Raw genomic sequence first — 23,694 nt, 5'->3', positions numbered from 1 at the left:
CATATTCAAAACACAAATCTCTGGCAGTTCATGTTTGAGTCTTTATTGAAAAAAATAATGATCAACATCTCCTGACGACGGGCAGAGCATACTGTTTGAAACGTTGAGTCCCTCCGGTTCTTTTCAGAACCACACATACTCACAAAAAAAAAATTATTCACACGGTACTGCCGCAAACTTATCTTGTCTTAACATCTCATTTGTATTTGAGTGCTTGTGTGTAATCTGTAATTCCCACTCGGCTCTTCCAATGGCATACCGGGGACAGCTATAAAAAAAAATGGTTTTTTTTAGTAAAACGTGCATACCTCGTGATAGCATGGATCAATTTCAGTAATTGGTTTTTTTTTTTTTTTTGACGAGGGAAAGATCATGCTCATTTAAGATAATACTTCTTTGATCAAATTTGATTGCTTTTTAAGAAGAAAAAATGTTCTCTTTGCATTTCCTTAATTTGCCGCGCTGATATTTCAATTCAATGTGCGGTGGCGATTATAATTTTTAATCGAAGTGCAATAGTATCACATATTCTGTATCATTTCCTTTTTAGGGTTCTATATTTATATATTAATTCTTAACATAAGTTGAGTTTACTCATTATTTATAATTTAATGTTAAAATGTTAACTTAATTTGTATCGTTTGTCTTTAAATTTGCATTATACCAATTTTCAGTGGCTATCCGTCTGTTGAAGATTATGTTCACATCTAAGGCCCCCCCCCCAAAAAAAAAAAAACTCGGTCTCTGGTCAGACCAAAGTTCCGGAATTGATGCGGCGACGCGGCTTTTTTTTTTTTTTGGGGGTTTTTTTTTTTCAAGCTTGGATTGTACATACAAGATGGGGTACTATTTTGCTTTTTTTGGTGTCTTCATGTACATTGGTGTCCTGCATAATACGCCTTAGTGCCCTCAATCATTTGCCTTGGTGCAATTTCCCATTCCTTGGTGCTCTTTGGTAAAAAAAAAATTAGAAGGTGCGGCAATAGATGGCGCTGTTGGAGCTACCGCAGAACATTTTGGGGAAAAAAAAGATTGACGCGCATGGCTAAAATCGACGCGCGCGCTGACCAGAGACCAACTATTTTTTGGGGGGCCTAATCTTAACCCTCTTAGTTTTAGTTTTGTCATAATTCTTCCTCTAAAACAAAAAGACAATGCTAAATAGAAAGTCAATACTAAAGAGAATGAATAAGAAATCAAAATTGGCAAAAAGAAACTTACCCAATCAATACGTCTGAGAAGACATTCCAGAGCAAAATATTTTCCAAAACGAAGTTATTTCCTGTGTTGAGTGAGATGGTAATATTCTGACGTGAACTCCATGTAAAAATGCACAAAAGAGTTGCTTGCCAAACTTCCATGTGGTTCGTGTTGGGGCTTCTCAATTCCCAGCGATCTAGTTTTCGTAATCCAGTATTATCCCATAGCTGTGACATAAATGGTGGCATGTGTGGCCAGTGCGTAAAGCGTTCGCCTCTCTGTTCGTTCCCAGCTAGGACCGTATTGTTTTTCTCCGGGTCCTCCGTTTTTCCTCCCTCTGCAAGAATCAAACACTTCCGAGCTCTGGCTGTGCTCCGTGGTCAGACATGTGTCGTGTGGTGGCTGCCTGACTAAGCTATAGCTTAGCTTCGAGTAGGGATGATTAGCCTCCCAAATTATTAAAAGTATACAATCCATTTGGAACGGAGAGAGAGAGTGTTCACGCCATTGATTGTGAATGTGTGTGACTCCATGTATTTCTAGGACATGCACTGCGCATCGCGTGATGATGAATGGAACAAAAGGTGTGCACCCATCCGAAGGGTTAACAATGGATTTTATCGCGATATATGCAAGCGCAGGGCCTGGCAAAGTTGTATATACAAGAGTGTATCAAAAACAAATGCAAACAAAATCGGAATGACAGACGTAGAATGTTTAACCAACATAAATAATACAGGTATGGTTTGAAAGAGACGCCCTTCCACTGTAAAATGAGACATCAAACGTCCAAATCTGATAATTTTTGACAGAGTTACGGGTAATTTTCCAAGAGAGGTCAAATTGACCATGGGTCCAAGTTTTCAAATTGGGATGAATTAAGGTAGCCTAGTTGCCTCTGTGTGGATATTTGCCGGGCCTACTAAAAAAATTATTTAGCGAGTAAACACAATTCTAAACACTTTCCTGCTATCACGCCATGCTAAAAATGTAAACATGTTTACAAATTGACGTCATCAGTATACAGAGGCTAAACGGTCAAAATACATGTGGACACATGTACATCCATTGTGATGGCAGCTCACATTGACGGCACCGCTACCACAAAGGGAAAACTAAATCAGTCTTCGTGAAATAGTTTCAGTTCTATTGTGTTGCAGTTCAGTTCTATTTCAGGTGTGTTTCCGTCACCGTCACGGGATCGTTGATGGTATTGGGCGTACTATTGTGCACGCGCAAAGGGGCCATCAGGCATGACGTCTGGCGAATTGAGTGTTGAACCTGGATATTAATGCAGACATGCAACAGGGCCAGTTTAGTGTGGTGGATATAACGCATCTAAAGATTAGTCCAACATAGTCTACTTTTATCTAGTTTGCAGATCTAAAGTTCAGGCTCAGCTATACTTTCTTTTTGCAAAACGAATGGAAAATAGCGCCTGGCTGTTTGCGTTTGTGTTCAATCAGACAGCAAGCCTACACATTACGCCAACAAAATTCATTCCTTGCAACCGTTCGTCGGGACTTTCGATGTGTAACATCAAGGTGAGTTACTGATTGCATGCAACGTTTACGAACGTAGAGGAATGTCGCAATCTGCCGTAAGATTTCATCATTATTTAGGGGCATTTTTTATAAAAGAAAACTGCTATCGTGGCAGGTCCAAGTTTAAGTTGCAAATGTTAATGGTGTATTTAATAGGATCGAGTAGCTACCCTCAGAAAAGGAAAATCATTTTAGTTTTAGCTTAGATGTCCCCTTCCCAATCTTGGTAGGTGTCTCCATGTTAGTTTATGTTAGCCCACAAGTCCCCCACCATAACCGCCACATTGTCAAGCCACAGTTTAGTTCAGCTATAGCTAGCAGACCAGCCGAGGAAAGTTCGCAGTTTTTGCTCTTTTTTTAAATTCTAGGGATTGGTTGAAAGTTCCTAGTTGTAGGTCATCTTGTGCTTTCTTATTTCTGAGTTTAGTCCTTGTGTTGATCTGATTTAGTAACTTTAGGTATAAAAGTTTTGAAGTTTTTGTAATTAATTCCTTTGTTTTATTGGAATGTAGAATCTATGTCTGTGTCTCTATTAATTCAATTTCCTTTCAAAGATCCTGAGATTAGTTGAGTTTGATAGTGGAGTTTCCCTATTGTGTGTCTTTTTTCCCAGGTAACACCGTCATGAGAAAACTCATGACTCAATGAGAAAAGAGCGCAATCATAAACCCTTTAAAGTATGATTACTTTTGGGCAGCTTGTTTTTATGTCTGACTGGGATTATAAACATATTTTACATAACCTCTTTGACGTACCTTATCTATTTTTAAGAGTAAGGTTTTCAATTACTTTATATTTGTGATTTTTCCCTAGGAAGTTATTTACTCATTAATTACACTTCAGCGGCATGAAGTGCGGCATTGGGTCTCTGTGGCTTGGTTTTTTTTCCGTTCTAGTTTAGGACGCCTTGTGACCTAGTTGGGAAATCCACTGATTGCGCAAGATTAAAAAATAATTGCGGGTTTTCCCGTTTTGAAATCAACTGTTGCAGAAGTATTATATGAGCTTTTGTGAAGGGAGGGCTCTTTGTTACCTCAAGTATGCGCTGCTTGCACTTTTCATGCTGATGACCTTTTAGGCCAAACAAAATAAGTCTCCGGTTTCTGGTATGGAGCTTGCCCAAAAAGTGGTGCGGCGACGCGGCTTTTTTTTTACCTGTTTTTTTTTTTGCTTCAAATGTCGGCTGATGACTGCAAATGGTGCCCGACTAAACTTCATGCAAATATATGGGAGTCCAGAGAGGCCACATAAAGCTTTTTCTCGATCGTGACCCCATCTAAAAACACGTTAAAATTGTGCAGCAGCAGGATTCCAGTCAAACCAGTGAGTTTTGCGGTTTGCGACATCATCTTTCATTGAAAAAAAACCTTTTTCATTTTGCCGACGCGCATGGCTACGGCGACGCGCGCGCATACCAGAAACCGGAGACTTTTTCTCTTTGGCCTTAACACTCACTCAAGCGCATCGATCGCAGCGCAACAAGTCAAAAGGTAGCCTCGGAAATTGAAATGCCTCTCCAACCCAATGTACGTGCAGGTTATCCTGCGTATTGTATTCAAATTTAATCCACACCTCAATGCGTGCTAGATCGCCTGATAAATCTAGAGTGTTTTCCACGCTGCGGCTGGGAAAGCTACTTGGGCACGAATTTGTTTTCCAGTCCTTCGAATTAGCTATACACGGCCGTCAAAAGATGCACATATCGAGTCACGGGCGCGCTTAACATTAATTTAGTGCGAACAATTTCAGTCATTTAATGTCAAATGATTTTTAGAAAGTAAACAAGAAATAGAAGCCTTTACATTGCGACAGATAGTTCAGTTCAAACGTCTTTTTATCAGTTTTTTAATTTCTTTTTCATTGATCTTAAGCATTTGTGGCACCTGGAATAGAAGCCAAAAAGTGAGAAGCTACCATGGCCAAAAGACCTGTTAAGATGGAAATGATGCCACGCAACTCTGCACGGGAGTTGCATGGGCCAGGTAAAGAAACATACATTTTTATGAACACACAATAAAGGCTACAGTGTGTATCGCAATAATGCAAACAAATATAACGGAATGCCAGATATAGAATATGTAACCGACATAGATAATCTGGGTATGGTTTGAAAGATGCGCCTTTCCACTTTAAAATGAGACATCGAACATCCAAATCTGATAATTGTTGAGAGAGTTATGATTAATTTTCCAAGAGAGGTCAAATTGATCATGGGGCCAAGTTTTCAATTTTAGGAATTGGAACAAAGGTAGACTAATTGCCTCTGTGTGGATAATTGCTTGGCCTGCAAAAAAATGTGTTAAGCGAGTAAATTAAACACAATTCTTAACACTTTCTTGCTATCAGTTTGTAAACATATTTGCATGCTAAAATTTTTAGCATGAAGGGATAGCAAGAAAGTGTTTAGAATTGTGTTTACTCGCCAAACACTTTTTTTGTTCGGTTGCTGCCCATTTTTTTTCTTATGGAAACAGGAAGTACAATAATTTGAAACGTATGACATGAACAAAGAGTGACATGCATGCATGGTAATACCTGTAGTTATGTTGGAATTCACATTTTAGGTTCTTTTGAAAGTTAATTCAACAACAGACTAAAATAATCTACGTCTTTTTCAAATAGTGTTCCTGCCAATTGCTGCTGTTTGTCAGTCTTCACCAGGATTTACACAGAATGAAATTAGTCACTGAAATAGGATTTAAATTAAAAAAAGAAAGATATGTAGCTCTTGATACTTGTTTTAATAGAAACCCCAGTCTCGCGCGACACTGCATTTTTTTTAAATGAAATTAAAATAGCTGTAACACTGAGGTTTCTGCCTAAATCACATCAAACTTTTGCTCATGAATATTTAAATTTTCATTAGCATAAAAAAACAAGTAGACACCAAAATACCATTGAAAATTAGGAAACGAAAATTGAAAATATGGTGTAATGGGAAAAACGTGTATTTCAAAATTGCATTGTAATATTTCACTGCACGGGCCCTTTAAAATTTGAGAGACATGTGTAGACATGACTTGTGTAGACATCTGAAAAAGGAGGTCGTGGGTTCGAGTCCCACCAGAGCAAGCTTCGGACTTTTTTCCAGCAAGCTATCGCACATTACTTAGTGGTAAACCCCAATGATTATGGATTATATCTTGAATAATAGCGCGCGTGGGGTATATGCTCGGAATATCTCGGGTCCAAGTGCCCAAATTCCCAATAGAATGGATTCCCCGTTGTAATGGTTTTGATCCATCTTGTTGACAACGCCGTCTACTACTGCGGCTGCTTGACAGCGCTTGGACTGGTTGCACTATAGGAAACAATATCTAAATTCATCCGAAGACCAAGATTGACCCTCGGACTAAGATTACGTTTCATAAGAAGGCAATTTGTCTTTCTTTTCACATCACAGGGATGGGTGATCTGACATTGCGATGGCTCGCCTCGCAACTAGGCCCTGACTGGGAGAAAGTGGCGTCTTTCCTCGGCTTTACCGCATCCGAGATCAGAACCTTCAAGACGGACAATCCTTTGCAGACGGAGGAGCAAGCCTTCCAGGCGTTCGTCAAGTGGAGGCAGCGACAGCCTCTCGGAGAGGACCAGACCACCGCGGTATGCTCGGCGCTTCGGGAGGCTCGCAGAGTCGATCTCGCTGAGCAATTGCGAGGTATGTACCTGATGGTTCGAATTTCGTACACGGGTTTGAAGTAAATAAGGAACTTGTGGACGTAGAACATACGAGCTTGTGAATAAAAGAATAAGATCAGCGACGAAAAAAAAATGAAGAGTTTGAAATACAAATATGTAAATATTTCAAACCGATCACAGCCTAATCACTGTTAGAGTTGTGGTTGTTTTTGCGGTAGCGTTCCCGAAAGACACATCTTTAGAGTGTTAAGAACATGTTTCTGAACGAGCCGGGGGTAGGTCTCCAATGCACTTAAAATCCTCAGGGGGTGCACGGGTTTTTTATGTGTTGTGTTCTCCGTACCAGTCTTTTCACTCATTTTATGGTCCTGAAATCGCAAACCTTCCTCAGAAGTGCATGGCTTATTTTCCGTCCTGTAAAGTTTCAATTCTGACCTATTTTACTTTTAATGAATCTTTTCAGAGAGAACAAGACAGCAAGACCTTTGCTGCCGAGATCCGAGCGAAGCAGAAGGACCACGGTGTGAGACCCACCCTCGTGAGGTAATTCGGTTCTTCTGCGAAACATGCACCGTTTCGATCTGCCACCTATGTACAGTGATCGACCACTGCAAGTCCAAGCACGACATCGCGCACATTGGAGAGGCTGCTCGCATGTACAGACACGTCTTGAAAGAAATCATGCTCCCCGGACTTGGCATGGAAATCGAGGAGCTCGAGAGATCCTTGAAGGAGATATCTCGTGCCAAACGGATCTTCATCAAACACTTTGTCCAAACGAAAACGGAACTGATGGAGAGATTTCAGGAGGCGGAGGCTGAGGGCACCCTGGAAGGGAAACATATGGTTGACGCCATGAGAGATCTTAGAAGGCAGCGCGACTGGGAATTCGGGCAGCTTGAGGCGAGAGTGAGTAACCTGCTGAGGAGGAAACAGGAATCACGAGCAACCGCCTGGGAGATCTCAAAGAACGACCAGGAGGACCGCGATTTCCTGGCAGTCTATCACTGGATCCGGCAGAGGATAGAGCACCAGAGCAGCCAAAGGCCGCCTGAGGTTGACCCCGGTTTGTCGTGTCTGGAGAGGTTCCGGACGAGTAGCCCGGACTCCCGCTACCCTCGACCAGGCGAGCTGGACCTGGGTGGATCGTTGGAGCTGCACGGCGACTCTGGTAGGCAGGGCGTGCGCAATAGAGGCGAGGAGACCCTGGTGATGAACGGGGCTCGAGGGGTGGCGATTCTGGCATGTCGCGAGATCGCGGTGGCAGATCATTTCAACAGACGCGTGGTCATCTGCAACACCGAAGGTCAACCGCAGCGAGTTATTCCTGTACCCGGCAGTAAGTATTATGACCGTTGATCTTTATTATGTAGCCTTCCGTTCAGTGGTTCACAAACGCTCTCTTCTTGCTCAGCGATGCAGAAGCGCTGTTACTTTGACTGTTCCAGTTTTCAATTCGTATTTTTAACGTTCAATCTTCCCTCGGTAAATTATATTTTATGATTATGTTCTTTTGTTGATATGTTTTGCTAGACCCCTACGATGTTGCAGCTTCTCCTACGTCCAATCGCATTGTGGTTGTGGACAGCACTTCATACGTCCGCGTCTTCTCTAAAGACGACAAGTTACTGGCCGAGTTCCCAACAGTGCCGCGGGCCGAAGTTGACGACACGGAAGTGGACCTACGGAGCGTGGCGGTCTGGCCCGATGGTACCATCCTCGTGGGCGATATCAAGAGGAAGGTCTGGACTGAGCACTGCCCGACTGAGGGCGTCCTCCTGCGCACCGTGCCGGTCAAGACCAAGCCTTACTACATGTCAGTCAACAACGACAGGGTCGTGGTCAGCGGCCTCAAGCAGAGGGCGCGTGTTCTCGACACCAACGGGGACAAAGTGTTCACCATCAAGCCGACCGTCGACGGCGAAGCGGTGGAACAGCTGACCGGTGTTTGCTACGCCAGCTCGGGTATCTTCACGACGATGAACAACCGCGTGAAGGACACTGGACACATCCACCACTACGACGAGAGAGGAGCCTTCCTCGGCTGTCTGGACCAGGGACTAAGGCTTCCGCTTGGGATTGCGTGCACGGCACATGGGCGAGAGCTAGCCGTGGCCGATTGGGATGGTTCAGTCAGGATGTATAACTTTAATGCATATGCTTAATATGTGACTCCGCGTTCCTCGACGTGACGCGCAGTGGCGTATAGCCAGGGTTCTCAGTCACCATAGGTGCGAGTGGGGGTTGGATGTTAAAATAGGGTGGGGTCAATTTATGCTGAACCCGTTAACTACGGTATGGTCATTTATAACTGGGAGGGGCGACTAGGCCGAGTTGCGGATGATTGTTCTTATATTGGTGGTGCGCCCCCCCCCCCTCCCGAAAAGGCCGCTGATGATGCGCTGTGAAGATATTGACTGAGACGTCTGGGAATTGATTTATTGCAATAAACATATCTCAGTTGTTTACGTAATGACGTTAAGTATCAATTCGTTGATCATATTATCTAATCCCCACCTTGCTCCCATTCGCACCCTTCTGGCGTAAAAAAAACACCAAGGCCTATCCGGTAGGTCTTATACATGCACCACAACAGACAATAATTGTAATTTGTCACACACGAGCACAAAAAGGTCCACAAATCAAAATCACAAATTGAAACTCTATTTTACTATAAAATATACAATTTATCTTTAAAAAAAAAGCCGTGTACTTGATGACGTCACCATTGTGACTGATGAGACCCTGAGGCATCCACGAATCAAACAATCAATAACTTAATCTCATCTTGCAGAATGCCGAGTGTATCTTTTTTTAATTGGTGGATTTTTTTCAATGTGTACATTTGAACCTTGTTTGGCCCTTTGCCAACAGAGTTTAACGTTTTGGGCTGCCACAAACTATATTGAAGTGTGTAATAAGGAAGACCCATTCGAGAAGATGAATTGAAGTGGTCATGGCTTACATATTTTATTATCTCCGCTTCATTCGACATACATTAGTTTAACATTTGCTGTTTCTGAGGTGCTCTTCAAAAACAAACATCAAAATCCTAATGGTTTAAATGACTTTACTGTAAAATTCAATCTGTAGGCTATTGTATTTCTTTTATTGAAGCTGGTAGAGGGCGCTATTATAGTGTCAGGCTGCATTAATCTAGAACACGATAGGTACATACAACATGTATATAGGATCGGTCACAACTAAAGAATGGGCGCAATTTGCTGTTAATATTGAGTTCCACTTTTTATGATGAATAACATTAAAACAATTTTTGGAAATAGTAAAAGACAGCAGATCGATTTCAAACAGATTCCCGGGTATCGTTATTGGCAAGTTAAAGTCGCAATGTTTCTTTAAAATATGGCGGTAGGTAAACTCGAAGGTTGATTGAAACCGCAGATGGCGCCCTTTGGGATAGGTCTGCTTCGGTTTTACGGTTAAACGGATGCCGGTTCCGGGTCAACGGTTGCCGGCGGTGCCGGGTCAATGTGTAAGAATCGATTGGGCGAGCCTGGTCCCACGTCCGCGACCATACAGGCCAGCGCGTCACTCAGGATGCGATGGCGCACTTGGTCGGCCGGCACGCCGTTGCCCAGATGGATCGCCGCAATTCCTGCAACGTATTAAAAGAGCATTACGGCCTGAACTCCTCCAACATTTCATATTTCGGATCGTCAACTTATCCTATTTTAACGGCCAGGTTGAAAGGAAACTAACCCGAGTCTTTCCGTTCCCGAGAAAAGACGACCAAAACCCCGGTTGTTTACATCGGACGGGACAGACACTTTTATACATACACGATCATACACGATATACACCAATACACAAAATGTCATTGCCCAAACGTCCGCCAGGGCTCGGACGTTCGCAATCGTCAACCCGAGTACATTGTTCGTGGGTCACTCAAGAACGAGGTTTCAAATACGCCCCGAGTCTTAAAAGTTGAAACCATCGCCAATTGCGAGGTGGAAAATTGTTTTTCGAGTTATTCTGTTGTAAATTTTCCAGCTCGCGCATGCTGAGCCTCCACATTAATGATGGTCGGGGACAACATCTCAAAAGTCTGAGTTTCGACATATTCAAGGGTATTATGTAACCTTTCAAAGGTCTAAACGGACATTTTTTCTATATTAGTTTAATATTCTGGTAAGTTACATGTGTTAAAATTGGAGCAAATTACTGTGACAAGCATGTGACAGGCTCATTCTTAATGACAATGTGGCTACCATTAACATAACTCCCAAGCATGATTTACTAGGAACAACCCATCCTGGCAATTAATTCCAACACCATATGAGAAATTGCACGTACATATTTCTGACTGGTGTGCCAACCCAATGTAAAAGACTGTCAGTTTAGGGGTACTGTACCCATCATGACAGATTCCAACACAACATGCCGTTGGGGTTTGATGGGTTGAGTTCTGTTAAGGGTTAGGTTTTACAAAAAGACACACAGGGACAAACTTGCATTTACATGGCTGTTTGTAAAAATAAATTCAAGCAAACACTATAAAATGGCAAACAATTCCTACCTGCCACCAAGGGAACGGACATGGAGGTCCCGGATCGCCACTCGTAATCGCCATTAGCTGCCGTGGTCCGGACAAACTCGCCCGGCGCAAAGATGTCCACGCAGTCGCCCGAACGGGAGAAGGCCGACTTTTTGTCTTCCACCCATGATGTTGATGCGGCTGTAATGGCCTGGAAGAGAGGCATGTAATTATTCAGCAACGATTTTCGCTACATTGTTAAAAAATATAACATATTTCATAACACAAAAATCAATTATTTTGGGCAAAGTGGTGCCTATGTACATCTTGTTTAGACAATACACCGTGCGAAAAGTTTAGATATGGGATGAAGGCCGCCTAGTGCCATCGAGTAAAACTTGTTTAAAACAAACAAGAGTTCGTCTGAGTAGATATAATCTTCAGGTTGTTCTTACTGATGATGTTTTCGAATTAGGAAAGTTTTTTCGTTATTTTATGGCAGGCCTTATCGTTTGTGCCCGGTGGTACCAATGGGCTACCATACTATGCAAGATCTCAAAATGTCAAAGACTAAAAATGTGAAAGATTCTGCGCTGCGAATCTCAATGATTCTGAAAACCTTTTAATAATTGTACTCGTTAGTCTTGAAGTCGTGGTGTTGACAATAGAGGTGTTGTTGGTGGGAAAGGCTGGGCTTGGTGGGTGCTAAAGATGTTGATGGCGATGGTGTTTTGATGGTGGTGGATGGTAGTATGAGTATGGAGCTGTTAATAGGGATTCATATCTATTGATGGTAAACCTAAGTAGACCTTTGTGTCGTAAACTCGTAGTACCGGTACTGATACGGTAATAGTTGTGGTAAAAGTGGTGGTGAAGCCGGAAACGTTTCACTCTAAAAACTGTATTTAGCAATTTTACACACAATATTTATATCACTTTTTAAACATGTTTAGAAGCTAAACATTATACGTTTCCAATTCCTAAACATCAGTGTTCAATTATATTGCTAAACACTATCCAGCGTTATACTGTAAACATGTTCAGTATTTAAACATGTTTACAAACTGATAGCAAGAAAGTGATTAGAAAAGTGTTTAATTGATTAACACAGTTTTTGTAGTGTTGGTGATGATGGGCGGTGTGTAGTGTGTGGTGGTTGTGGTAGTAGTATTGGTGGTGGTTGGGGTTCCCTGATGGTGGCGCTACGTGGTAGACAGGTTGGCATGGTGGCAGTCAGCTGACGTGCATGCATGGTGCAAGCAATGGTTGCCCTGGACCCACGTACATAAGGTGACTTGGCCGGAGAGCGGGTGCAAGCGTCAACGTCGGTTTGTGATCCTTTCAAATTAGTGGCGGCGGCCACAGGAACGCAGCCGGCCTCTGCCAGGCGTTGAACGGCCTCACATATGGTCGGAGACGAGGTTTTCCTTGAGAAGGACATTGTGGCAACACATGGGGGTACCGCATGCTCAGCCACCCAGTCAATAGCTGTGTATTTAAAACAAAGGTAGAAACGTGATGAAAAGCTATTAAAGAAAAAAAAGGCAAATTTCGAAGACTGTTAGAAATAAATAAAAAGGCAAATTGAGAAGAGTGATATCAGTGAAAAGTACTAGTGCCAGTCAAACATTTTTTGAAGAGCTGTAGATTCAACGGGATACCACAGTCTAAACCAAAAATGGTTCAAATCTGCTACGCATGCAGCCATATGCGGTCCATGTTGTCTCCGAGTTTCTGTCGATCTTCTGCAGTGGGTAAGTACAGTTATGCATGAACAGTGGCCTACTCCACTCATAAATATCACACGACATTTTAATGTGTTGTACCTGCCGCCATGTGGCTCGTTCCAGCCCCGCATCTGCAATCCAGCGTCCGCACGGAGAGGATGTTAGCCTTCTTGGCGACTCCCCAGGTTTTACTGGCGGCTGCTCCAGCCACAGCTGTGCCGTGTTTGCAACAGTCACTCCCCTGGAGAAGAAAGTATTGTTTAAATATCAGCATAAAGAATAAGGGAAAATTGAACTGAGCCCAATTTCATTGCTGTGGCGAAAACGGAGTTGACCTAAGTAGCATTGGAACCATTGGAACCGGAAGCTAACGCAACTTGAGTGTTTATCCAATAGGCGCTAGTAACCAGTGGTGCGCGCGCGTGTATGACGTTTTTACTAACGAACCGGATACCCAGCGTGTCCCATAGCACCCAGTCAAAAATGCCCTCACCGTCTGGTTGAAAATATCGTGGACTTTGACCGCTCGTCCTTCAAAGTCTACGTGGTCGGGGTTGATACCGCTGTCGATGACATAAATGTTGACCCCTGCCCCGTCACCTGTTAAGAGGAGAACCAATTAGTTCAGGCCAATTAATTGAATATTGTGGAATCTGGTGACCAGTATCTTACTGCGGTAGTGCCACGCTCACGCGCATGCTGCACACGTATACAGGTTCACGCGCATTTTGGTATTGCTATTCGCCGAAGGAGGCCGTAGTGCGCGAGCTGATCGCGACTCGCTCGAGCCTGGGGTGCCACCGAAGAAAATGGCTGCCGCCGGATTTGGCTATAGTGTGCATGCATCTGTTAACCTGAGATTGAAAGATCCTGACTTGGAGGATTCCGATTCAATTTAAAGTCCTTGTGCTACAAAATAAATCGAGGAATTGTACAGCATGAGTCCAACCTGTACAAAAGTTATTTAAGTTGGAGACATTGGGAAATTAAAATCTTTCAAAACGTTCTTGGAATAAGATATGAAGGCGTTTGAAGAGGGGCGGGGGTTGATCTCGGAATCCATGGAATACTGAACAACCGCATTCCTCACGTCTCATGGCACACAATTAGAATGTACATATACATAATGACGCCGAGAGACCATTATGTACAAGGGGCGCGGCCATGGGAGTCCAAATTTCACGTGTGAAGGAACACGGTGACTTTAGCTTGTGATATGGATTAGTTTTATAATTACTTCTGATGAGTTGTGGTGACTTAATCACGATCACAACTCTTCCATATATTGATTACCTGCGATTACTTTCGACGATTTGAATTACAAATCTGCAGTACATTATTATAACCACTTTAGATCTCTTACCGGGAAATGATAGATCTTTATCGAGTTCAGCCGTGACTTGGTTGATGCGGTCCAGTGCCCAGGTCGTGGATGGCATACCGCGTTCCGCAGACATTTCGATATGGTCGAAGTCATTGTAGACGTCCTGCTCTACGTAGGCCACAAACGGACAAGCTAGTACCTTGAAAAACAAAAAAAGGGGTAACTTGAATGTTGCCAACTGGTAGGCATTTTTTTTCATACAAACGATTGGGGGTCTCTCCTACCGGAGCTCTCGTCAGTGGTGACGATCGATATCTTGTGTATATGCACGGAGTACATTGCCAGCCCTAGCTACAGCCCCGAAAGCAACACGCGTCCCAGCATAATTATGTCAACGAAATTGCTTACCATTTTCAGCATCTGCTTGTCCATCTTCATGATGATCATGCTCGGGGTAGCCAGCAGGTTGGACACGATGACATACTTGCCGTATAAACCCCCGCTCTGCGTCTTCAATTCCTCGCTGATTTCCTTGAGTCGCTGATAAAAATTACTCATGAGTATGCTGGACTGAAGAGAAAGGGGAGAAAAGCTTAATTCTTTAACCCTTACACTCCTCAATCCTCCATTTTTTTTTTAACAAGTACATGAACGTTTAAAAAACGGGTAATCCGCGACCAGCCCTTAGCCTGTTTTAAACGTATTTTTGTTAATACCGGCCAAGCACATATTTAATCCCATTCATTAATATACATGTACTACGTTTCGTCAAAAAGTCAAAACAAGTGGGAAATTCACAGATTTCCTACTATTTTGCTCAACAGGTTTGCTTCGGGTTTTGTGAAACGCCCCTCCGGCCATGTTTATGGTATACATGAGCTTCGCGCGTGTAGTACTAACAATATAATTTAGAAATATTTACCTTGCTTAGAAATTGGCGTGCGAGTCGCGTACTGCGCCATGCGCATGCGCAGCGCAGAACTCAGCCAAGGGCGGATCCAGAACACAATTTTTGGGGGCCCAAAAAAAATTGGCCCCCAAAAAAGTGGGTTAAAAAAATTACGGCGTGGGGTTCGGGGCCCGCTTGAGGGCCCCGAAAATTTTTTGGATTCTAGATGCTCTGTGGTGCGATCTGAGGCAATTTCTGACCACTTTAACCAATGTTTTTTTGAGGAAAAGATGGTGGTGTACTCATTGCCTGCCTTTATTGCGATGTCACATAAAAAAAAATTAAAAAATGGTTTCGTTTTGGGGGGGGGGGGGGGCATGGCCCCCTTTGCCCCCCCCCCCGGATCCGCCCTTGAACTCAGCTGTGGTTTATCGGCGGTTTAAATCACTCACGGGCCGGGCTCTCGACCAATGGGATTGGGTAAACTGTCTCAGCTATGATTTTCATCACACACCTTTAATAAAGGGTATACTTGGTTTTGCCCTTAGCCTACACAGACTCAATGTGTATGCACTGTTCATACTCACAGTGCTGTCCAAAATGGGCTGTTCGAAAGATCGCCCATTGCAGTCGTTCGGAACGACTAAAGATAGGAGTCAAGTCAATGAAAACAATTCATACATAAATTCTGCCCGTCTGAAACCACAATTACTACGAGTCGATCCCAGTAGCAATAAACACTATTTTAGTTGTCTTTACTCTGGGACGCAGTCTGGAACGAGTTTTAGACATTAACCACACTACGACTACTAAACTAAAATTACGACTTCTTAAGGAGAAATTTACCCTGACTTTGACGATGTACTGGTCTTTGAAATCAAAAACTCCATCTTCATCAATCAAGGTAGCCGCGTGCGCGCACACGGCGCCTACAGCCAACAGCAAGACGAGTGCAACCTTCATGTTTGTCGACGACTGCAACACAATAGAATACATGTATTAGTGATGGGCGAGGTAGAATCAGAGGGAATACGAGAATTGAAGGGCGAAAAGAAAGACGTGGGAATGGCAAACCACAGAGAAACTACAATATTGTTCGCGTCGTCCAAGTTGCTTTAGTGTTTGCATAAAGTATGACCTGCGTAGGTCCTGGGTGGGAGGGATTAGAGCCTCCGACTATTTCAAGGAGTCCCTACGTAGTAAGCACAGAAAAGAGCAAACTGGTTCAGAGGCCAAAATAAATTACTGGAAATAGTTTTACGAAATTGATTTCCAAACGTCTGCAAGTCATTATAAGTCCACAAAATGATAAAGGCTTGGCAGGAGAAAAACAAACCCAGCGATATTCGAAGGAAAAAAAATGTACAAGTAGAGGGCAAATTCTGCCTTGGCACAACATTAGGGTTAATCTGCTAAATCTTTAAAATTCAAAACCGAAACCTTACAGGTTTGCTCGGGCGGGAAAACCTTGAAGTAGTACGCACTAAATGGTGAAATATTGGTGTCTTTTAAGAAAGAAATATTACCTTCTGTTGCGAAAGTCTTCCGAAATCGACGTATGTTCCGCGTGTGTCCGCAGTCGTCTGGTTTGGCACTGACAAGTGTACGTTAATTTCTCGTCATAAGGCTACGTCACAGAGCAGCCCAGTTTTTTGGGTCGCTTTAAATAGCTATCAGAAGCGACTCCTTGACAGACCGATAACAAACAGTTATGCACGAGTCACATAAATAAGCTTTTTTCCCCTTCAAAAGTGCCTCATTGATAAGTATAATACTCGTTGCAAGCAGCTCATGTTGACATGTGATTGGCAGCTCTCAAAGAATATTATCGCGACTAAGTCGTTTTTCTTCTTTTATGTCACAAGTCCATCTGTTGAGAAAGGCATTTTCACATCATATCTTAAACTTTTGTTGTCACAAAATTGTAAGCTGTAGCTGATACCATTTTCAAACATGTTTTTCTTTTGTTGTTTTTATGTCCTCTTAATAATAAGGCCCCAACCTAAACATGTAAATTCTGCAACCACGGTGATTTTAAATTTTAATTTATAAAGAAATTCCCCGCCCCTGAAATAAAAAGAATGTAATGGAGTTTCATATATAGCGGCTCAACCAGAACTTGCTATAATGAATGTACTGGTTTCAACATTTCAAAAATAACAATAACAGTTTCCATTGACTTGAACCAATATGTTACTTTTAAAACCCTGCCAAATGGCGTATCCAGGTTTTGGATGCTAGGGAAGGGGTGATGGCTGGAGTGCCTTCTTAAAAAGTTGTTCATTTTTTTGCGTACGTAAAACAAAAAGGCTATAGGCCTACGGTTGGTAATTTTAGTGCAGGTTGTGCAGTTTCGGCGCTTATGTGTAATATTTGAGATTAACTGCAATATCAATCAACACAATGCGTTTAGTTCAGTCTTTTATTTAAGAATTAGTTAAATAGGCCAGTCACAGTTATGATAAACTGTACGCAAACTGTAACAATTCAATCTTTCCACAAAGGGGAATATTTTTTTTACGCCAGTTGATAAGACTAAAAATAGACCGCGACCTATTAAACTGCAACATGCCTGTCAAATTTCCCAAATTATTGGCAGCCGGTCATTATAGAATGAGTTCATGAGCCTGATTACGGTCTCTTACAATACTTCTCACCAACGACTGTTTCGTGACTGTTTGGCCCAGTTTAGAACAAGGACACCACTGTTAATATATTATTGATATACATGTAGTTTATGCATGAAAGTATAAGAATAATCCTACACTGCAATAAACGTACAAACAAGAAGACAAATAAACACTGAACCTACCCCCCCAAAAAAAAATGTATAAATACATGTAATAATAATAAATAAATGAAGAATGAAGAGTTTGCAGTAGCACCTTGTGAATAATATCTCTTTTGAGTTGTGTGGTTTTAAGAACATCAGCTGAGATGGACATCAAGGGCTGCATAGTGCCAATGGTATAAGGGGACCCGTAGTTGTAGGTATAACTATCATTAGGGGGACTCAATAATTATTGGGATTGGATGGGGTCAGTTTATGCATGCCTTGATGTTCATCCCAGATGTACCTACATGTACATCCTTCTGACATGCTTCAGTGATTACACACAGTTCACTTCAGCATCCTACCCAGCAACTTAGCATCCTGTTCATGGTACTGAACATGGTGACAATAGGGCCTAGACGTAGCCGTATGTAGCTTTGGGCACGGCCCATTATAGTCAGGTGGCATATGGTCGGAATCGTGACCGACTGGTCCAAAGCACCAAACTTGGCAGATAGATTCTTATAGCCCTAGAGAAGATATTTAGAAGGGGTGACACCTGAAATTCTTTTGGGAAGGGTGCCTAATTTGCATAAATCGTTAATCCCTGCCGTGTAATATATTTATTCCCATATTTGGGTATATTTTTTATTTTTTTGAAAAGCGTATTTTGGTGATTCTACTTGCATATTCTTACTTCAATAACATTTTGTAAAACATATAAGTGACTGAATAATTAGGACATAGTAAAGAACCAAAATTGCTACTATTTTACCCTAAAGTTACGCGCATTTACCTATTTCTCAGATATCATCAACTAGTCTCGCCAAACGTGGGTACTGATGAGCTTCAAATTCACAAAGTTACTTACTGGCATAGTTACCCTAACAAAAATAAGTGGGAAATCAAGTGAAAATTGATAACATCTTGATGTTTAGCCCAAAAGACCAAAAAAGGGGAGAAAATGTGGTGTCCGTAAATTGGGCTAGTACGGGGAGGGTAACGTGGGGACTTGAACAAGTTCAACGAAATCCCCCTAAATAAGAGATTATTGTTGTTTACAATAATTTTGTCTACGCCAAAACGTTTTCTCAACAATAATTTTGGGAATTTCCTTGAACTTGTTCCAGTGTTCCATGTTAGGCAACCCTTCACCTACTTGTTAGCCTAATTTATGGACACCTCATTTTTCCCCAGTTTTTGTTTTCTGGGCTAAATATCACAATGTTATCATTGTTCACATGATTTTGCATAAGGTTTTAATAGGGTAACTGTACCAGTAAGCTACTTGGTGAATTTGAAGTTCATCAATGCTGATGTTTGGCAAGACTTATTGATGATATCTGGAGACAAGGTAAATGCGCGCAATTTTAGGGCATAATAGTAGCCATTTTGGATCGTTACTATGTCCTCATAATTATTCTGTCACTAACTTATATGCTTTGGAAAATGTTATTTAAGTAAAGATATGTAAGTAGAATCCCAAAATACACTTTTCAAAAAAAAAAAAAATAGAAATATACCCAAATATGGGAATAAATATATTACACGACAGGGATTAACGATTTATGCAAATTAGGCACCCTTTCCAAAATAATTTCAGGTGTCACCCCTTCTAAATATCTTCTCTAGGTCTATAAGAATAAATCTGCCAAGTTTGGTGCTTTGGACCAGTCGGTCACGATCTTGACGAAAATTAGATCTAAGCTACCTGACTATTACGGACAGGGCCCCAAACCGTCGAGCATTTACCCTGCTCATCCCCCTGAACATCATCATCTTTAGTTCTTACCACCAAAAGGCATTTCCCCCCAAAAATGTCGTTATCTCAAATGTTATACGGGCCGGCCGGCCGGTCCCGTTGGCTCGGTGGTCGGGCGGTGGGACGTCTGCACTGGAGGGTGGGAGGTCGTGGGTTTGAGTCCCACCCGGGTGATTTTTTTGTCCAGCTTTCACTCGGGAGGTGACACACTGAGTGTACAGTGTTTGTACGTCGATGAGGGGCAAAACCTAGCTTGAAATGTTATACCAGTTGTCAGGTTAAACCTTATGATTTTATTTGTTGGTTTAAATAATGGCAGCAGAAAAGAAAATAGATACTATCACAACAGTCACTCTTTATTCATGGTAAGAAAATCTCTTGTAATATATACAGTCTGTGACTCAAAACCTAGGCATTCATTCACAATCCTCATAAAAAAATTGTTGCAAAATATAGTTTCAATTACACTAAAGGCAAATTGTTCATGTCATGTACAAACCCTGCAAAATATACATTATATACACGTAGCTCCTATTGGGAAAGTGGATCGAAGATTTTGGAAATTCTGGAATGACAATTACATTTTGAGGAATGTGAGGGAATTTATAAATATTCATTTCTTATAGTGCGTGTTGTTTCAACATTTTTATAATAAATATACCACGTCTTTTAGTTCTATATTTCCCAGATTTAGATTTATATTTTCCATAAAATGCCCCATCACAAGTCAATCGCAAGTCATCCAGTCCCAAATCACATATTAATAATAAACAAGCAATTCAAATGAACTCTAACAGAGAAATTTTTACTGTTCATGCCCTTTTATTTGGGACCGGATTTGTGGATTGACATGTGATTACCTTGTAAACAGACTTGTGACGGAATCTGCCACAATACGGAGCTTATTTTTGGAGAAGTAGGCTTACCCAATTCGCGTCAGAGGACACGATAACACGCACTGGCTGTTTTTATACATAGGCAAGGCTTCCGGGTTAAAACGTCAAGATTGCCTCGACTCGCCTCCGGGTGACGTTCAAACATGCTAACCCCTCTTGCTTTTTGTACAGTCAGTGAAGTCTGAGGAGGCAGACCGTGTGTTGATCTTGAAGAGGCCGCTGTGCACGGCATTTTGCATAATTTACGCTCCAGTGCACACCTCGGAGTACTGAACCATCGGCAAGAAATATCATGCAAATACTGTTGAAATGACTCTTGCAAAACTGTGTTTGTGGCGTTTGGCTGTATATCAGAATGACTGTTACATATTTCTGGAAACTTTGTTGGTAACAAAGTTGTCCGACATGATCAACCAATCAAGCTGTGGATTGTATATGGCTTTGAAGAATTGAAAGTCTTTCCAAATGAAATCCTGCAAATGCTTTCATATTTTGTTTTTATAGCACAGTGACAACTAGACTGCATCAGACACGCACTTAATAGCAGATGAAGCAAAAGGTCAAAACTACCTTTTGTGTAGTAACATGTGGGGCAGCCAGGGTACAGGATTGAATTGAAATCTTCCAAAGCTTGAAAAAGTATTGTCATTTAAACACCCTGCTGAAAATCTTAGTACATACATAACTTGTTTACGATAAAAACAGAAATGTACAAAATACCATTTGATAACAAATTACAGTACAAAACCCAAAATATCAAACTCCCTACACCTTGCGATTATTTTGAAATAAAAAAAAACACTGTGGCAGGTTTTTACTGGATGGGCAGTGAAAATAAATTACCCCAAATTTCAGGTGTTTGTCAGCCATGAAAACAGGTTTCACTCCACTACTTTTTGTTGTTCATTTCAGAATCAACATTTTGGAACCAAATATTGGACCCTTCATCGTTATTCCTAACTGGAATTGAGGGGAGGAGATGGTTTTTTCTTCTTCTGTATCTACCTTTAGGTTTAAACACCCCGTTCACCCCTCCCCAAAACGAACCCCAAAACAAAATGTACAGTTTGACTCCTAACTTCTCTTAAAATATGACCATTTCAAAGCAAGAGAATGCATAGATTTCAAACTTATCAAGAGAAGCATTCTTCCCAACCACCCTTGCAGGGGCAGGGGCATACCTCTGGTGCCAGTGTTGTAGTACTAGCACTTGGTAGTTGCACTCAAGTTCCAAATATTTTATCATTCTCATACATGTACTTGTACTCATACTTGCACTCATACTCAGAGGTCCAAGTACTGAGATTGGTTTCGCAATCCTTGTATTTGGAGGTATAAGTACTTGTACTCGGACACCTGTACCCATCCTCGATGGTCAAACTACTGGGACTCGAGTGGTACTTGACACCTCGGTACTCAACAGTACATGGCACTCGTTGCTCGACTATAAGACTCACAGCTACCCTCTTCCCAAACCCCCAAACCAAGCTCCATCTCATTCTTCCATTCTTCCCCCATCAAATAGTCTTGGTCATGCATACGGAATCCCCTTAGCACTCTCGCACTCTGATCTGGTTGTTACTGTCCAGCTCCAGTCTGGTAGAGGGCGCTCTTCGCCCGCTGCCCTGTGGCGGGCTCGTCGCAGATGTGGATCGGCCCGAGAGCGGAGTGGCATTAGAGCTGACAGTGCAAAAAAAAACAGTCAAGGGACAATACTTAGGGGGAAAGTTTAAAATGACTAAGTGTAGCGCATGCAACATCACATCTAGGATTCCATGTCAAACTCACTTGACGTTTGCTTTCACATGTAGTATGGACTGACTGTTCAACGGGCAGACCTAGACCTAAATGCACTGTACATTAAAAAACAACCCAAAAAACAATAAACAAAACAAAACAAAACAAGGTAATATTATACAAATATAGTAAATAGTACAGAAATGCGCATACTTGTGAAGATAAAACTGTCTATCTACAGCTACCGGTAAGAGAAGTCTAATATTGAAAGAAAATTTATGAGTACACTAACAAAGTCTGATCCAATGCAACTTGGCGTGCTGAATAACAGGTGAAGAGTATTCATCAATTACATACAAATTGGCACATATCTCGTAGATGGTTGGAACAGAGCTGTAATGAAATCCTCATAGATAAATCTGGAGTCCTTTCAGCCTCTAGTCAAATCCCAATCTATTCAAGTGGACTGTGGTCAAAAGCCATTCATTGTCATCCCCTATTGGACATAACTTACGAGTGAAATGTGATTTGACTCATGATAAGGCTTTGATTGAACCCTTTAGTCACTGAGGCGCCCAAAACCGCCCTGCCGATTACTCACTGTAACGCCTGAAACCTCAGCCTGAAACCTCCGTTTTCTTGATTTATTCAGTGAATAAACACAATGTAATATAAAGTAGTGCAGGTGCCATCAGGTTAACTTGCAATTTGAATTTCGATTGGACTTGTGATGGACTGGCGTCAATAGACGTCTGAAGTGGAAATGCATCAAACGACAAAGTGGATGTCCACTGTTTAAACCAAACCGAACCGAACCGAACCGAACCGAACCGAACCGAACCGAACCGAACCGAACCGAACCGAACCGAACCGAACCGAACCGAACCGAACCGAACCGAACCGAACCGAACCGAACCGAACCGAACCGAACCGAACCGAACCGAACCGAACCGAACCGAACCGAACCGAACCGAACCGAACCGAACCGAACCGAACCGAACCGAACCGAACCGAACCGAACCGAACCGAACCGAACCGAACCGAACCGAACCGAACCGAACCGAACCGAACCGAACCGAACCGAACCGAACCGAACCGAACCGAACCGAACCGAACCGAACCGAACCGAACCGAACCGAACCGAACCGAACCGAACCGAACCGAACCGAACCGAACCGAACCGAACCGAACCGAACCGAACCGAACCGAACCGAACCGAACCGAACCGAACCGAACCGAACCGAACCGAACCGAACCGAACCGAACCGAACCGAACCGAACCGAACCGAACCGAACCGAACCGAACCGAACCGAACCGAACCGAACCGAACCGAACCGAACCGAACCGAACCGAACCGAACCGAACCGAACCGAACCGAACCGAACCGAACCGAACCGAACCGAACCGAACCGAACCGAACCGAACCGAACCGAACCGAACCGAACCGAACCGAACCGAACCGAACCGAACCGAACCGAACCGAACCGAACCGAACCGAACCGAACCGAACCGAACCGAACCGAACCGAACCGAACCGAACCGAACCGAACCGAACCGAACCGAACCGAACCGAACCGAACCGAACCGAACCGAACCGAACCGAACCGAACCGAACCGAACCGAACCGAACCGAACCGAACCGAACCGAACCGAACCGAACCGAACCGAACCGAACCGAACCGAACCGAACCGAACCGAACCGAACCG

The 23,694-nt window shown here is 42.6% G+C and overlaps 3 protein-coding genes across 3 annotated transcripts in view; 1 reads left to right on the top strand and 2 right to left on the bottom strand.

Annotated features, from left to right (window-relative positions):
• Positions 1–2,398: 2,398 nt before the first annotated feature.
• On the top strand, positions 2,399–9,279 carry LOC119736029. The gene is made up of 5 exons (XM_038210016.1): positions 2,399–2,744; positions 4,616–4,726; positions 6,148–6,402; positions 6,847–7,722; positions 7,917–9,279. The coding sequence occupies exons 2-5, from the start codon at positions 4,660–4,662 to the stop codon at positions 8,546–8,548; spliced, it is 1,830 nt and encodes a 609-aa protein (XP_038065944.1). The 5' UTR covers positions 2,399–2,744; positions 4,616–4,659; the 3' UTR covers positions 8,549–9,279.
• A 49-nt stretch (positions 9,280–9,328) lies between these two features.
• On the bottom strand, positions 9,329–16,424 carry LOC119736030 (alkaline serine exoprotease A-like). Its single transcript, XM_038210018.1, has 9 exons — positions 16,345–16,424; positions 15,665–15,793; positions 14,338–14,499; positions 13,969–14,128; positions 13,099–13,205; positions 12,705–12,846; positions 12,164–12,366; positions 10,921–11,089; positions 9,329–9,999 (listed from the first exon to the last, which is right to left on the bottom strand). Exons 2-9 carry the CDS (start codon positions 15,779–15,781, stop codon positions 9,824–9,826), a joined length of 1,236 nt encoding a protein of 411 aa, XP_038065946.1. The 5' UTR covers positions 15,782–15,793; positions 16,345–16,424; the 3' UTR covers positions 9,329–9,823.
• Positions 16,425–19,686: 3,262 nt separating this feature from the next.
• LOC119735601 (centrosomal protein of 164 kDa-like) overlaps positions 19,687–23,694 on the bottom strand; it is a 45,849-nt gene continuing 41,841 nt past the window's right edge. The window contains exon 28 of the mRNA XM_038209367.1: positions 19,687–21,929. Coding sequence (XP_038065295.1) covers positions 21,800–21,929 — 130 coding nt within the window. The 3' untranslated portion in view covers positions 19,687–21,799. The remainder of the gene's footprint in view (positions 21,930–23,694) is intronic.

Source organism: Patiria miniata, unplaced genomic scaffold (genome assembly GCF_015706575.1).
Source record: "Patiria miniata isolate m_02_andy unplaced genomic scaffold, ASM1570657v1 HiC_scaffold_29, whole genome shotgun sequence".
NCBI lineage: Eukaryota > Metazoa > Echinodermata > Asteroidea > Valvatida > Asterinidae > Patiria > Patiria miniata.
Note: the sequence above shows the minus strand (reverse complement) of the source record. Positions and strands in the feature narration are given on the sequence as shown.

Coding starts and splice junctions, on each gene's coding strand:
- LOC119736030 (XM_038210018.1), bottom strand. CDS start 15,781: ATGAAGGTTGCACTCGTCTTGCTGTTGGCTGTAGGCGCCGTGTGCGCG. Junction 14,500..15,664: donor AGTACATCGTCAAAGTCAGG/GTAAATTTCTCC, acceptor CTTTCTCTTCAG/TCCAGCATACTCATGAGTAA. Junction 12,367..12,704: donor AACGAGCCACATGGCGGCAG/GTACAACACATT, acceptor TTAAATACACAG/CTATTGACTGGGTGGCTGAG.
- LOC119736029 (XM_038210016.1), top strand. CDS start 4,660: ATGGCCAAAAGACCTGTTAAGATGGAAATGATGCCACGCAACTCTGCA. Junction 4,727..6,147: donor ACGGGAGTTGCATGGGCCAG/GTAAAGAAACAT, acceptor TTCACATCACAG/GGATGGGTGATCTGACATTG. Junction 7,723..7,916: donor AGTTATTCCTGTACCCGGCA/GTAAGTATTATG, acceptor ATGTTTTGCTAG/ACCCCTACGATGTTGCAGCT.